This window comes from Octodon degus, unplaced genomic scaffold (assembly GCF_000260255.1).
Source record: "Octodon degus isolate 3935 unplaced genomic scaffold, OctDeg1.0 scaffold00005, whole genome shotgun sequence".
In the NCBI taxonomy this organism is placed as follows: domain Eukaryota; kingdom Metazoa; phylum Chordata; class Mammalia; order Rodentia; family Octodontidae; genus Octodon; species Octodon degus.
This window is the reverse complement of record NW_004524581.1, coordinates 13,253,083-13,269,992: the sequence shown is the minus strand read 5'-3', so window position 1 is coordinate 13,269,992 and position 16,910 is coordinate 13,253,083. Positions and strand designations below refer to the sequence as shown.

The 16,910-nt window shown below is 42.6% G+C and overlaps 1 protein-coding gene across 1 annotated transcript in view; it reads right to left on the bottom strand.

Annotated features, from left to right (window-relative positions):
* Vcl (vinculin) overlaps positions 1-6,888 on the bottom strand; it is a 129,279-nt gene extending 122,391 nt beyond the window's left edge. Inside the window, exon 1 of the mRNA XM_012515491.2 lies at positions 6,587-6,888. Coding sequence (XP_012370945.1) covers positions 6,587-6,754 — 168 coding nt within the window. The 5' untranslated portion in view covers positions 6,755-6,888. The remainder of the gene's footprint in view (positions 1-6,586) is intronic.
* Positions 6,889-16,910: the final 10,022 nt, after the last annotated feature.

The following is a 16,910-nucleotide window of genomic DNA, read 5'->3' as shown; positions in this document are numbered from 1 at the left end:
AAAAAAATTAATTAATTAGTTAATTAATTAAAAAGAATGAGAGAATGCTGACGGACATGAGATTTTTCTAAGGGAGGTCTAAATACAAACCCTCACATGACAATGTTAAAAATATAGAAAAGTATTGAAAAGAGAGAAATCACTCACAGGCCTATCACTCAAACACTGTTATTAATTTTAACTAAATAAATTTAAAAACCAAAACTAATTAGAAAATGATTTCAAATGTTAATATAGATAATAACAAGTAACAAAACTAATTGGTGATCTCTTTTTAAAAGCAGAGCTGCCAGCAAGGCAGTGCATACCTGTACAGCTCGAAAGGCTCGGAAGGCTTTAGCAGCAGCTCGGAAGACTGAGGCAGAAAGATCACAAATTTGAAGCCAGCATGAGCAAATTAGCAAAACCCTATCTTAAAATAAAAATTTAAAAAAAGGAGTAGAAATGTAGCCCAATACAAAAGCCTTGGGTTAAATCCTTAGCAACACACACACACATACACAAAACAGCCAGTCCCATCTATGTGAAGACAACGCTACCATCTGTCCCAAAACTGGCCCCAAGACCATCTAATTTATGGTTGGGCCCATAAAAGTGATGGCCACAAAAACTCCCAAAATAAATATTTCATGATACAACTCACGCCCTCAGATGCAATGAGAAAAGCGAAGTATCCGAAGTCCCATTAGTAAAACTGACAGGACTGTAATGATCACAGCACAGATAGAGTTCCTATAGGGCTCTTCAGGCAAACAAAAACAAAAAGATAACTGAGAAAACAAAAAGGAAACTTCAGCAGGAAGACAAGAAGACAACCGAGCTGGGCGTGGCGGCACATGCCTGTAATCCCTGCTCTCAGGAGGATCTGTGCTAATTCAAGGCCAGCCTGAGCTTCACAGCAGAGGGGGAAAAAAGATGTAAGTGTAAGACTTCGGGCTTTTCTACACTGCTTACTGAATCCTGTCCTTTCTAATTTTATTTATTTATTTGTTTGAGAGAGAGAGAGAGAGAGGCCAGCTCAGCCCACCAGGGGGCGGGCTGGCTGGCATGTGGTGCTGGGGGATTGAACCGCGGTCCCTGATGCTTTTGCTAAGCTTGTTCTAAATAGGTGCTTTAGACCACTGAGCCATCTCTCCAGCCCCTCCTGTCCTTTCTAGAAGTTCTCTATTTGTCATTTCCCATCCTGCCCCTTCCTACCTCCTCTCTCTTACTTTATTATTGCATTGAACTTGCTCTCTGTATTTAAAAAACACCTTTATTCTATACAATGGACTAGTACTCAGCAAAAAAAAAAAAAGTGCTGATAAAGAATCCTGAAAACATTAAAAAGAAGCCTGTCACAGAGGCTATATATTGTATAATTCTTTATATGAAATGTCCAGCAAAGGCAAATCCACAGAGACAGAAGAAAGCAGCTTAGTAGTTGCTAAGGGTTAGAGAGGTAGAAAGGTGGGGGAAAGAATGAGAGAATGCTGACGGACATGAGATATCTCTAAGGGAGTCAATAATACTCTAGGGGCCTGGGAGATGGCTCAGTGGAATAAGCGCTTCCCTGGCAAGCACAAGGGCCTGAGTTCAATCCCTGGTTCCACCAAAAAAAAAAAAAAAAAAATACTCTAAACCTTAGATTGTTATAAAGCCCGCACAATTCTGCAAATACATGGAAAACCAGTGAATTGTACAATGGGTGAATTACCTTGTGTGTGAACTGTATCTCAACACACCTATTCCAAAAATGGTCTTATTTAGTAATTTTGTTCCCCTTCATAAGCACCATAGAAGAGGTACCAAAGGATCAGAAATGAGTAAAATAAAATAGAATTTTTCCTGTTCTCAGCCAAGTGTTACCATGCCCAGTCACGCCCAGTCTCAATCGCAGTCTCAGCATGCCCTGGGAGCAGGGCCAGCACAGTATGCTGGGAATTGAACCCCAGCCACTGCACTTAGCCTAAACAGGCGCTTTAGCCGCTGAGCTATCTGGCTGGCCCTAGACTTACTCTTATTTTTTTGGCAGAAAAGGGGATTGAACTCAGGCCCAGGGAAGCACTTACTCCACTGAGCCATCTCCCCGGCCCCACCTAGACTTACTCTTGAAGGATTCTTCACTTCTGAAATTCTCTGACTATATGAAATTGTGATGTAGGAAAAGGTAACATTAAAATTAATACATTATAAAAATAAAAATATAAATTAAATTTTAAAATATAAAATAAAATTAATACATCATAAAGGGAAAAAGGGTCTCATTCAGGTTTCTCAGAAGAAGAAAAAAAAAAGACATGTAAAGAAATATTCCCATCCTGTCCCCTTCCTTAGTGTGGCAAAAGCAACCTATACACACAAATACGCTATATATGTACACACACGTTGTGATAAATATGAGCTTTTATATGCTTTTACATGTTTCGAATGAGTCCTGCTCCCCAAAAAAGGAGTCTTTTTTTTTTTTTTCCTGAGTCATCTTTATGATGCTCTAAGTTAAAATTTGGACCTCAGATTCTTTAGGTTCTCAAATTCCCAGAGAAGCACTGGAATAAAAAATAGTCCTCCAAGATAACTCTAAAAAACAATCAGATTACATAAATTCCAAGCTGGGCTTGGTGATACATGCCTGTAATTCCAGCAACCAAAAGGCTGAGGCAAGAGGATTACCACAAGTTCAGCAAGTTGATGCCTGGGTTACATGGTGAGCTCAAGGCCCGCCTGAACTACATAGGGGATCTAGCCTCAAAAACTCAAAAAATAACAAACAAATAAATTTGAGAAGTTTTGCTCAAATGACAATTTCATTATTCATAGTAATGCTGTATGTTTCTTCCAAACAAATTCAAGAGTTCTGGGCCAGGACTACAGCTGAATGGCATAAGCTCTTGCCTGGCAAGCACAAGGTCCTGAGTTTGATCCCCTATACCAGGGGAGGGGGACTCAAGAGTTCTACAATTCAATTCTACCATTCCTTCGAATAAATCCCAATAATTCTTCCTTCAGTATCCAAAGCTCAGGCCTTCATTGCTTTCAAAATTCTTTACCTTTCCCAGGTTAGCTTCTTCTACTTGTAAGGCCTTTCCTTCTTACATCTGTAAATGTTCAGATCCTGTCTGTTTTAAGTGCCATGCTCAAATGTTTCATCCTTTATGCCTTCCCCAATCCTCTCATTGGAAGTCACTGAATCTTCCTTGGAATCTCCATGGTTCTTTACTTGCTTGGGGCCACAGAAGACTTTAATCCAGTATCGCACTTATGCTATCAGCATTAACATTCAAAGTGGCCCCAATAAATACGTTTATAAGTGAATGGCCATGCCAAAAAGTTGAAATGTTGTCCTCCTGCAAAAACTTTAATTTGAGAAATATCCAAAAGTTATTTAGACCAAAAATGGTAAATAAAAGTAGCCAGGCTCAGGAGTTCCTATTACACTTGAAAGCACATTTTCTTGATTGAAATAAAACTAATTTGGCATACTGATACAAATAATCTGAAAGAAATTACCAAAAAGAAGCGTAGGAATAAGGATATGGCCTCTCAAGATAATGCCAAGAAATAATCATTTTTGGTTTTGTTTTTGTTTTGTACTGGAGATTGAACTCAGGACCTTGCACTTGCCAGGCAGGAACCTATGCTGCTGAGCTATCTTCCTGGCAGATTATCTTAATTCCAGAATATCTGCTCAAAAATCAGTCTCATTATTTATAGTAATACTGTATGTTTCTTCCAAACAAACTCAAAGTTCAATAACTGAGTTCTATTATTCCTACTAATAAATCCTTAATTTTTCTTCCTTACAATATCCAACATTCAGGCCTTCATTGTGTTCGCAACCTACCAATTTTTAAAGCCTTCTAATCTACCTTCCCATGGTTCTTTTTCCTTTGACAGTATTTATCAAGCCATCTATGTGTTAATATTAAGATCAGGAAAGGGGGGGTTGCATATAAAATAGTATTAGCCAGGCAGGGTAGCATATGCTTGAATTCCTTCTATACAAGAGACTGAGGAAGAAGGATAACAAGCTCAAGGCCAACATGGGTCTCTTAGTGAGACTTTGTTTCAAAATAAAAATGAATGGGGGATGTAATTCAGTGGTAATGCCTCTGGGTTGAATCTCCAACACTACAAGGAAAAAAAAAAACTGAGGGCATGGGACATAGCACAGGGGGACAACACCTCCCTGACAAGCACAAGGTCTTGAGTTTGATTTTGGGTACCCTCCCCCAAAAAAGAAGACCTGTTCTCTAGACACAGTTTAATTGGATATTTTAGGTATGTACAAGGTCCATACAGTTAAGAATCCCAATTTCCACTAAGAAATCAAAGCAACGATTAGGGGCTCTGGCCTCCCCAAAACACAATCCATAGGGTCTTCCTCACCCACCATTCTCATCCTCCCCCTCCTGTTCTCTTTGTTCATCTAAACTGCCCATATGTCACACACTGACTTCATCTCCAGTTTCTCTCCCACTTGCCTCCTGAGCTGCAATCAAAACAACGCGTACTTACTGAAACCTGGAAGTGACTTACTCATAAATACCTTTGTTCAGGACTTCCAGCACAAGTTTTTCCCACTTTCTCTCTGTCACTCTTCTCTATCACCAATCTCCAATCCCTTCTTTTGTGTGTGTTGGGAAGTATGTTCACAACATGTAATTTCTTTCAGCTTATGACTGGCCTTATTTGTTTGCTTCACAATGTCCAAAACTGTGCTGTTCATGTAAGGTTGTTGTCCATCACAATCACCTATGGAGCTTCTTAAAGATACAGAGGCCTTGACCCTCCCCCTGGAGAGCTCTCACAACGTCTGAGATGGAAGCTGGACATCTTTATACCTAAAAAGCCCCACTGGTGATTCTCATGCACACTCTGAGCTGAGAACCACTGATTTATTACGATGCTCTTTAGAAAAGCAGCCATTCAATGCTTATTAATTCATGGCATGGAATCTCATAAATAACTTTGCTCTAAATAGCCTAACCAGATAGCCTAACCCCTTGGCTACACTAACTCTATTCTAAGTGCAACATGTGGTTTAAAAATTTCATTTCCTGAAGTGCTGCCTAGAGGGACACTATTACCTTGTCTCTTTACATTGTTTCCCTTTGGTGAAAAATGGAGGCCTGGAATGCAGCCATGTTAGACAACACTGCATAAGAATGTCCTCTGGAGTTTTAGATAAAGGTTAGCTATAAGGAGAACAACAAAGTAGAAGTATGTATTTTGAATGAATACACTATTCTTACTGAATACATTCTTAATGAAACTGACTAGGAATTTATAATCTAGGATCTCCCTGTTTTCCTAGTACCAGCCTCTTGCACTGCTTGGGACAACTCCACCCTCCCACCACACACCCCAAAAATCCGGCAAGATTTTTAGCTGCTCAAGTGCCTCTTCCTGCACCAAAACGCTCTAATCAGAGAAGTAATCCAAGCCCCACCCAGACCCACACTTACCTCCCAATTATCCTGGCACACCATTTAAGAGGCTCAATGAGAGAGCACTATAAACTTTTTCCAAGAAGTGCTGCTCACAGGCGGCAGCAATCTGAGTCACCCACCCAGAGTGGGACATTAAGTGTGACATTAGCCAGGGGAGTGTTAGGAGGCTGCTCTCAGCACCTTTTATTTCAGAAATGAGCTCCATCTCCTCCAGAAATTACCTCAATCACCAGTCACAGCCCTTAACGACAGAGGTCTGAGGAGCCACCAACCGTCAGGAAACTGGAGATCAGACAGGGGACGCCCCAGTCTCTCAGATCCCAGATTCCACAGGCCTCTCCCAGCAGCTCCATCTTGCTTCCTGCCAAGAGGAGGTGCCAGAGGAGGAGGCCCCCTCGTCGGGAAAGGCCCCTGTGGGAGGAAACGGGTTGACAGCAGGTAAAGCCAGGTGGAAATCGCCACAGCCAGGCAGTAACACACCAGGCAGCAAAGGTTAAGCGAGAAAAAAATGGAGCTCCAGGTCCTGGATTACAGTGTAAAGGTATGTGAGTGCCTGAGGTGAAAGCAGAAGTAAAATGCCCCGGAGGGAAGAAGGCCCGCACCGAGACCGCGCTCAGTTAGATAACTGGGGAGAAGAGGGCGGACTCGTGGAGCCCGGGAAGGGGTGGGTGGGCAAGCCAGGTCGCGGAAGCGGGGGCAGTGTGTTGGAAGAGAGGGCAGCGTGGATCAAGAATCCCTGGCAGAAAAGCCGGGGAATCCGCAAGAGAACCGCCCACGCACAGGCCAGCCTGGGGAGCCCTAAAAAGGAGCTGAGAGCAAGGTAGTCGGTGAGGGGACACAGCCCGCCCAGGGAAGTGGTCCTTCGGACGGCCGCAGCTGACTCCGGGCATTTGCTGGGCATCTCCCTAGAACACCTGGTTGAGTTCACCACGTACCCTTAGGACGGCCTTTATGACTATCCCATTTCCCAGAAGAGGAGACTGAGTCTTGCAAGACCCGGGGGCTGGCTCAAGGTCAGAACCGGGAGTCGGCGTCCCAACCACCGCATCTAGCGCTGGACCCCACGAAGGCGCGAAGCCTCGGACCTGGACCCGGACCCAGACCCAGATCCGGACGTGTCCCGCCCGCTCCCATTCCAGGGCCGGTGCACTCACCCGGACGAGGTTGCTGACTGCCGCTTGCACGGCAGCCACGGGCGCGGTGAGGTCAGGAATGGCTTTGCCGTCCACCTCGCCCTCCTCGTGCATAATCACCAGGTGCGAGATCTGCTGTGCCACCGGCTCCAAGATGCTCTCAATCGTGCGCGTGTGAAACACCGGCATCGCGGCGGCTAGCGGGGCGGCGAACCGCGGGCAACGGAGAACAGGGATCGGCTGGGCCGGGAACCGGCGGAGGGACTGACTCCGAGAAGCGACTAGAGTCGCGGCTTCCCTCGGCGTAACCAGCCCTACAGGCGCCCCACCCCCTCACGTCGCCGCGCCCAATGGCGGCGCCGCTCAGACCCGAGTCGCCACTCCTATTGGTCCCGCTTCTATATGCTCCGCCCCTAGCACCGACCCGCCAAAGTCCCGCCCACCCCCCATTCCCAAGGGAGGGGCCTGGGATTGGGGCTGTGCCGCCGGGATCGCGACCGGATTCCGGAGTCCTAACTCGGGGCGCTCCTTATAAGGGCATGGTGGGAGCGGAGCGAGCCGCTGGAGTCGGATGGGCCCGCCCCCGGGGCCGCCTCCCGCCTCGGAGCTGCAGAGCTCCGCCCCTCTGCAGAATCACCTCAGCGGGGCGGGGTCTCCTCACCTCAGGCGCCGGGGACTCTGAGGAGACCCGGGCGGTGCGCTCCCGCCCCCTCCTCAACTTTTTGCCACAGCCTCTCAAAATGCTCTTCCCACTGCTTTTCAGTAATGTATGGAAACATGAAAGGTTCAAACAACAGAAATACTCCGAGAAATGTGAGTGTCCCGTTGATTTACACACACACTGCACCCACCTCGGCCTTAGAGATACTTAGTGTTAACAGTTTGGTGCGTGACTTTATTTTATTTTGGCTTTGGTTTTTTTTGAGACAGGGCCACGCTATGTAGCCGAGGCTGCCCTGAAACTTCCAGTGATCCTCCCGCCTCAGCGTCTCGAAGCTGAGATTACAGGTGTGCGCCACTGTGATCAACTTGGTATGTGATCTCAGACCTTTGTATATGTGTTTACCTGTACATGTCTATTTCCTGAGTAAGCAAGACTAAACATGTTCCTAGAACTACCTTTTTCTCCTTGTCTACTGAAAATTCCCTGGTTGTTCTGCTGTCGGTAGAGGTCTGCCTCATCCTTTTTAATGCCAGCACGGTAGTCCATTGCATGAAATAAATCAGCTTCCTAGTATAAATTCAAGTTAGGTTCTAGTTTTCATGGTTTAAAATACAATCTTGAAGCTGAGCCTGCTATCTCAGTTACTCAGGAGACTGAGGCAAGAGAATCGCTTGAGCCCCCAAGTTTGAGGCCAGACTGGGCAACACACTGAGACATACCATTCCCATCTTAAAAAATAAATAAATTGTAAAAGGAAAAGAAAAAGTCAGCATGAATTTCACTGTACTTAGCTTGTTGTTAACACCTATGTTTATCAGGAACAGAAGCTAGAGTCAAAGTGAAAATGCAAAAGCAAGTACATTTTACAAGTTTATAGGTAAGAACAAATTACCCAATCCCTGTACAACTTGATTTGTTTAAGACATCCGTGGGTCTTCCTAACCTCAAACTCCTTTTTAGCCAAGCTTCCCCATTTTAAGCAGAAGTATTTTCATTGATACCACCAAGCAAAAGATCCTCAGATCAAAAGAAGACATTTCCCAAGGATCTACATTTTGCAAGAGGGTAAACTACATGTCCTAGACAACTGTTAAAGTTGTTGTTCTATAGTAACCACATTTCTACTGCGTATGTTGCCAAATCCTTCTCATGTCCTCATTTTTATCAGATCTTTCTTTTTTTGCTTTTTGAGACAATGTCTCACTATGTGCTTTAGACTGGCCTTGAACTGAAACTATGTAGCTCAAGCTGGCCACAAACTTGCAACAATCCTTTTGCCTCGGTCTTCTGAGTACATGTGCCACCATGCCTGGCACCAGATCCTCCTTTTCTTTTTCTCAGATCCTTCTTATATCTACATTTAAAAAAAAATACTACTTCTATGACTTTGTGGGCAGTGGACTTTTAAAAAAATCTATTTCCAGCTAATAGTTATTTAATACATTCAAAATGCATTGGTATAAGCCCTCACTTAAATTAAGATATATGTAGCATTTGCTGTTTTATTCTCCCATGTTACCTGTGAGAAAACTGAAATTTGTCTCATATTATTAATAGGATTAGCTAGCTACTCAGTTTGTTGGACCCATGTCTGTCATTGTAATTTTTTTATTTGCTATTTAATGCTGCCCTCCCTGGCAAGAGATATCTCTGGGATAAGCACAGACACACACACACACACACACACCCCAGGAACTTGGGGGCCGACACAATCCCTTGGCCACCAGGATCCTCCTGCTGCCAGTGTAGGACTGATTCTCATTACCCAGCTAGAGGTGGGAAACCAGGCCAGGTGCCTTCCCGTCCTGCAGCAGGCAGGTGACCTCCACTCAGTACCTTGCTTGCACTGAGTCAAGCACCTCACACTGTGGCCCTGCTAGCTCCAGTGCACTGCCTTGCCTTCTCCCCAGACACCAGGAGGAAGTCATGCTGAACTCTGACCGAGGTGGGGCAGTGATCACTGGGCAGGAGCAGGTCAGAGGAGAGGGCAGGGGAGTAGACAGCTGCAGATCCACAACAATGAAGGATAGGAGAAGACAGGTTCCCATGTAAACTGCTATTCCCAGGCCCAGCGCAGTGCCAGTTGTCACCTCAGACTGCATTTCTACAATGCAAACTGGGAGACAGTAAGAGTTAGGACAGATGTGAAGCCATCTGAGTACAAGGCCCCATGCAACTGCATCGATTTTGTGGCCCCAAACTGGCCCTGGTTACACAACTGATAGTGTAGGTCTGGTCATGACTAACTCTCAGTAACCAAAGAGCTTGCTAGGATCGCCCTATGAGGCCTTTCATCAAAACTAGTCAGACTTTCATCTGTTCCTACAGAGTTACCAAAGCTGTTCTCTCTACACATTCCTTTGTATTAATAACAGTAATACTTTTAAAAAGATTATGTTTATAGTACATGAATAACCATGATATTTGGGTGGTGTATCTCTGAACTATTTTTCTGTGTAGTACCCACTATGCTGATTGTGTATACATGAGCAGTTTAACCTGTGCTTCTGTCCTATGCATTTCCTGCAAATTTGCAGCAAGACTGAGAAGCTTGATCGTGTCCACCTTTAAAAAAATTTTTTGGACAGAGTCTCATTATGTAACCCCGACTCATCTAGAACTTGTGTCAGTCCTGCCTCAACCTCCCAAATGTTGGGATGACATGTGTATGCCACCACTTCTGGCTCATCAAGTGTCTTTCAACTATAACATATCACCCCTGCCTCCAGTGTCCTAGCCCAGCCTATCACTACTGGCAATATTAACTTCTCTAGGACAGTGCTTCACCCAGTCCTTTTGCTTCCTTCCTTCCTTCCTCATCCAGATCTCCTTCCATTCTTCTGCCTCGCACTTATATGCACCCTCTAAAATCAGTCTTTCTTTTGTTTTGTTTTGTTTTGTTTTTTGAGACTGGGTCTCGATATGTACTCCAAGCTGCTCTTGAACTTTTTATGTATGTAGCCCATGCTGACCTCAAACTCATGATCTTTCTTCCTCAGCCTCCCAAGTGCTGGAATCATAGACTACTGTACCTGGCCTAAAAATCTTTCTCGACACCTGTTAACCACAGGTGAAATAGTACAGAAAACACAAAGGCAGGTCACCCAGTGTTTAAACTATAATCTCATTTTATAATGCTATTATTGAGATATAATTTTTTTTTTAATTTTAGGGAAGGGTCTACAGAGTGTTCAGGGTCTCACTACTAGATCAAACTCGTAGTGATCCGCCTGTTTACAGCCTCCCAAGAGCTGGGATTACAGGCTTGCACCACTGTAACCAGTCTCAGTTGCCATCTCAGCATGCCCCAGGGGCAGGGCCATCACTGCAAGCCTGGGGATCGAACCCCTGGCCCCTGCACCTGCTTGCAGGTGCTTTAATCTGCTGAGCTATTTGGCCAGCCCTTGAGATATAAATTTGGAAGGTGACTTTTCAATTTATTGTGTAAATTTCTTTCCTTGAAAAAGTACACTAATGCCATCTTAACAGAACTGAGAGGAATGCAATTATGTAAAACATACAGGAGACCTTCATACAAAGGGGCTTTTATTATTGGGTCCCAAATAGAGATATATTAATTGTCTTCAAAAACTCCTAGTGGATATTTGCTTTTCAGGGGTTTTTGTTGGTTTGTTTATTTTTGGTTTTCATGGTACAGCAGATGAACCTAGGACCTTCACACTGAACTACATCCTCAGCATTTTCTTAAGTCTTTTATTTTGACACAGGGTCTTGCTGAGTGACCAGATTATCAAGGCTGGGCTTCAATCTGTGATTGTCCTGTCTCAGCTTCTTAGAGTGCTAGGATTATAGGCACAGTCCACCTCATCCCACTTCTTTTGGGTTTTTTGTTTTTATTTCCTTCCCACCTAAGAGAGCTTTTTACCTATGCTTATACAAATCTTACTTATTCAGTAATTACAAAATACTAAGATGTCCCTGAGATTCCCTGGCCCTGGTATATACATCTACATAATTCACAGGACTGTGAATATGATAGGTTTTACTACTGTGATTAGATTATGTTATATACAATAGTTGACCTAAAATAGAGGGATTACCCAGATAGGCCTGTCCTAATCACAAGCCTTTTATAAAGCAAAAAGTTTTCTCTAACTGGCCACAGGAGTTGCACTGCTCAAATTCCATACTCACAATCACACAAAGACTATGTACTGCTCAGATTCCAAGCAGGAAGAGATCAGCATAGGCCTGAGAATAAGAAAGAGCAGTGGACCTCAATCTGAACTCAGAGGAAAAATAATGTTTGGTTAGGCAGGCAAGAAGATTCCAAAGCCAGCAATCTGAAAGGGGGCACATGCTGCAGGTCAGTGACTAAATTATCCAGGTTGACGTGAATGCCCATGCAACTCAAGAGATAAGGATGGAAAGTAAATTTCCACAAGATTATAACCTACAGAGGTTGAGGACTGTGGAATTTGCTCATAGCTGTGGCTGGTTCAACATTACTCTTCCACTGTAATTAATTTGAAGACCACTAATGATAGAGAACATTATAAAATATGTAAAAATTAACATTTCTATGTTCTGAATAATTAATTAGAAAAGAGTTTTTGATGGGGCAATTACGTTATACACTGCTCTATGGCATGGGAAACTTTCAGTTCTTTGAAGTTCACAGCCATTCTGAGGTATGTGGAAAACAAGTACAAGCTGGATATGTTGATGCACAGCTGTAATGTCAATGCTATGGGAGGCTGAGGCAGGAGAATTGTAGGTTCGAGCCCAGTCTGGGCAACTTAGCAAGACTGCCTCAAAATAAAATGTAAAAAGGGGGCTGGGGATAAAGTTCAGTATAAAGGCTTTGGTTTGTTACCTGGTACTGTAAAAAAAAAAAAAAAAAAAAAAAAAAAAGGGCGGGGGGGGGGCAAAAACAAGAAACACACCTGTCTTTCATGTACAGACTGAGAAATTGAGACACAGGAACAACTTTCAGTTGTAAGTACAATTTGTAGGACATTTTAGTCAAAGATAGAGCTGAGTATTAGAAACCTAAGTCTTTAGCTGGGAGACTCAGCTTCTCTCCACTTTCCTACTTTCCTCCTGACTTGTTTTGGGGCTAGTTTTGTGAACCAAGCATGTGTCCAAAGATTTACTTAGCCAATATATACTGTCTAATAATTTCTCCCCACAGAGGCAAATCTGCGTTTTACACACACACACACACACACACTCTCTCTCTCTCTCTCTCTCTCTCTCACACACACACACACACACACACACACACACACATAGACACTCTCTAGGTTCCCCAGCTCACCTCAGTGCACCTTCTCTCTACACCGCCCCACCAGTCCTTTCCCCACATTCTACCACATCAGAACCACCTCACAGCTTAACTCACAGCGCTTCCTTCCCCTCTCCAGAACCTGACACACACAGCAGGCCCCACCCTCCACCCCCACCCCAGACCACAACCACTTCCCCAACACTTTGAAAACAATATGGCTTTGCTTTTTTCTTGACCAGTCTTTAAAGAAATTTAATGTGTGCTGCTGTCATTTTCAACTATATATTTTCTAATTTCCATGATTTTGAAATGTGCTTCAATCTACTGTATGGTTTGAGAAAAATTCCAACTAGTAGAGGTAATTATTTTCTTTCAGCCTTTTTTTCTGTTCATGTGTATTCATGTATGTGTGTTTAATTTTTTTCTCATACTAAATTTCTACTGAGATCATTTATATACCATAAAATCCATGCCTTTTTAGGGCAGAGTCTTGCTGTGTAATTAAGGCTGGCCTTGAACTCACTATGTAGCCCAGGCTGATCTCAAATTCAGGGCAATCCTCCGGCCCCTGCCTCCTGAGTGCAGGGATTACAGGCATACACCAACATGGCCTGGCTTTTTTTTTTTTTTCTTTTGTACCTGGAATTAAATTCAGGACCTCAGCTTGTCAAGTAGGCACTGTGCCACTGAACTATATCTCTGGCTCCTGAGTTCTTTTTATAAGCATTGAATTAACACACTTATCATTTTAGGGGAAAACATTGACAGCTGCCTATGTGATAGACATTCTCTCATTCTTATTTGTAGAATCTGATGCTATATAGAAGTGTATTACTTATCTTTTGCTATGTGTAAATCCCCCCAAAACAATGATTTTCATGGTTTCCCAAGCTCAGGACTTTGGAAGTGGCTTAACTGGAATGTTCCAGCTTGGCATCCCTCAGGAGGTTGCACTTAGTTCCTGCATTTCGGGTCATCTCCAGTGCTTCTTCACTCACCTATCTCATACCTGGACTAGGAAGACCAAAGAGCTGCTTCTTCAATAGGTGGGCCCTTAAAGGATTTTTATTTCTATGTAGTGGTCTGTCAAGCATACTGGCTTCCTGAGAGCTGGATTTCTTAGGATTTAGAACTCAAGGACACAGCTTCCAAGAGATCAAGATCTACACAGAGGGTGCATCACTTTTTCTAGCAAAGCCTTGCAAGTCACAGGTACCTCCTCTTCCTGAGTGTTATATAGGCCTGCCTGGATTCCAGCAAGTGACAGAAATATCCTACTCATTGATAGAAAAGTGTCAGTGTCACATAATAAGGAAAATAATCTGCAAAAACTGCCAAATACCCTCAGAGCAGGTAGGCCCCTACAGGGCTGAACTATGTGGTTTTGTTTTTTGGTTTTTAGGGTGTTTTTGTGTAAAGACACTGATTTAGCCAGGCATGATGGTGCACATCCCAACACTCTGAGAAGCAGAGACAAAAGGTTCTCAAGTTCTGGCCCAACCTAAGTAACCTAGAAACTTAGCAAGACCCTGTCTCAAAATATATAAAGGGATTGGAGTGCTGGGACTATAGCTCAGTATGAATACCTGTGGTTCAGTTTCCAGTACCACACACACACACACACACTTCTAACAGATTAATATTATGTGACAGTGCTACAAAGGAAACTGTAAAGTCAGGAGTGCAAATAGCAAAGAATTCACTCAAAGACAAAAAAAATACATTTGAAAGAATGTGTGCCCCTTCATATAACTTATTAAGTATATTGTTATATTTAATCTTTTTTATTATTAGTTAATGTTAATCTCTTACTGTACCTAATTTAGAAGTTCAACTTTATTATAATATGAATGCATTATACTATTTAGGAAAAAGCATAGCTTTATAGGTTCAGTATTTCTAGTCTATCTGGGGGTTTGGAACAGCATCCCTGAAAATAAAAGAGGGCTGCTCTAAAATAGGGAGTTGGCTCGTATGAGCACTGGGTAGTCCAGTCTGAAGGCCAGTAGCTCAAGATCAGAAAAAGGTGATATTTCCATACAAATCTAAAGGCAAGGAAAAAAAGCCCATTTTAAAAAATATTTATAGATTAAAAGTTTTATTCCTTCCAAATTCTTATAAGAAATCTCTACTAATTAACCTACAAATAATTCTGACTAGCCTATTTATAGTTACAAACTTCTAAAATTGCAAAAGAATTATTTTAAGTTGGTCAAAAATATATTTGTGTGTGCTCTAATTTTGTAAAATGTTTGTCCTGTCTGTTAAGCTGTGTACTTATCTGTTTTGTCCTCTATGTGAAGAGCTATTTTTTATTTGAGCTCAACATTTTTTTCTCTTTTCCTTTTCTTTTGAATTTAAAATTAATAATTTAATGTTATTTACAGATTTTAAAAAGCATGCTTCCAAAGTTGAAAGAAAAGCAATTCTCCCAAAATAATTCCTGGAGGCAAGGGTTTTTTTGTTTTTTGTGGTACCAGGGATTGAACTCAAGACCTTGTGCTCACTAGGCAAGCACTTATTCTACTGAGCCCTCTCCCCAGCCCCCTGGAGGCAAGAATTACTCTGATACCAAAACCAGAGAAAGACGCAACCATAAAAGGAAACTACAGGGCTGGCCTGAATGCCGCAGCCAGGGTTTGATCCCCTGCATGCTGTGCTGGCCCCGCACCCAGGGCACACTGAGACTGTGATTGAGACTAGGCGGGGTGGTGCGTGCCTGTAATCCCAGTGCTTGGGAGACTGTAAACAGGAGAATCATTACGAGTCTGATCCACAGTGAGACCCTGGAGACCCTGCCCTAAATACAGGGGAAAAAAAGAGAGAGAAAGAACTACAGGCCAATCTCCCTAAAGAACATAGATAGCAAATATCCTCAATAAAATACTAGCAAACAGAATGTAGCAAATCATGAAGAAGATTATACATCATGACCAAGTGAGATTCATCCCATGAATGCAGGGTTGGTTCAATATGCGCAAATTCATAAATCAACAGCCAAAGACAAAAATCACATGATCATCCAAATAGATGCAGAAAAAACTTTTGACAAAGTCCAACACTCATTCATGATTTAAAAAAATAAATAAATAAAAAGCCTACAGAAAATCAGGATAGATTTTAGTGTGGTAGTCTTTACCACAACCTGATAAAAAGCCATCTATGACAAACCAACAGCCAGTATCATATTAAATGGACAAAAACTGAAAGATTTCACTTTAAAATCAGGAACAAGACGAGAATGTCCACTGTCACCACTCCTGTTCTATATAGTTGTGGAAACATTAGCCAGAGCAATTAGATAAGAGAAATAAATAAAATAATAATGATAGGAAAGGAAGAAGTAAAATTATCATTATTTGCAGATGACATGATACTCTACGTAGAAGATCCTAAAAACTCCACCACGAGGCTTGTAGATTTAATAACAAAATTCAGTAGCATAGGGCCAGCCAAATAGCTCAGTGGATTAAAGCACCTAAAGTGCCTGAAAGCAGGTGCAGGGGCCAGGGGTTTGGTCCCTGGGCTTGCCATGGGGGCCCCGCCCCCAGGGCTCACTGAGACAGAGATAGAGACTGGGTGTGGTGGTGCATAATCCCAGTTTTTGAGAGCCTGTAAACAGGCGGATCACTATGAGTCTGATCTAGTAGTGAGATCCTGAACACACTGTAGACCCTTCCCTAAAATATATAGGAAAAAAAAAAAAAAGATTTGGATTGGGGATATAGCTTAGCAGGTGTAAGTGCCTGTCTGGTCCTGAGTTCAATCCCCAGTACTGGAAAAAAAAAAAAAAAGACATAAAATACAGGAAAAAAAAATTTTCAGTAGTATGGGACTGGCCAGACAGCTCAGTTTACTAAAGTACCTGCTTAGGCAGAGCACAGTGGCCAGGGTTTTACCCCCAGGGTGCCATGCCAGCCCCTCCACGGGGCATGCTGAGACAGGAACTGAGACTGGGCATGGTGGTGCATGCTTGTAATCCCAGTGCTTGGGAGGCTGAAAACAGGAGGATCATTACAAGTCCGAGCTACATAGTGAGACCCTGTAGACCCTATACCAAATACAAAAAAATTCAATAGTGTAACAAGATACAAAGTGAATGCTCAAAAATCAATATCTATATACAAACAAGAAGTGTACTGAGACAGAAACTAGGGAAACCATACCTTTCACAATGACATACAAAAAATAATGAAATACTTAGGAATCAATCTCACAAAAAATGTAAAAGATGTATGCAGTGAAAACTACTGTACTCTGAACAAAACAGATCAAAGACAATGTCAGAAAATGGAAACATATTTCTTGCTTCTGAATAGGAAAAACCAACATTGTGAAAATGGCCATACTTCCAAAATTGTTATACAGATTCAATGAAATCCTGATTAAAATACCATTAGTATACCTCACAGATCTAGAGAAAACATTCC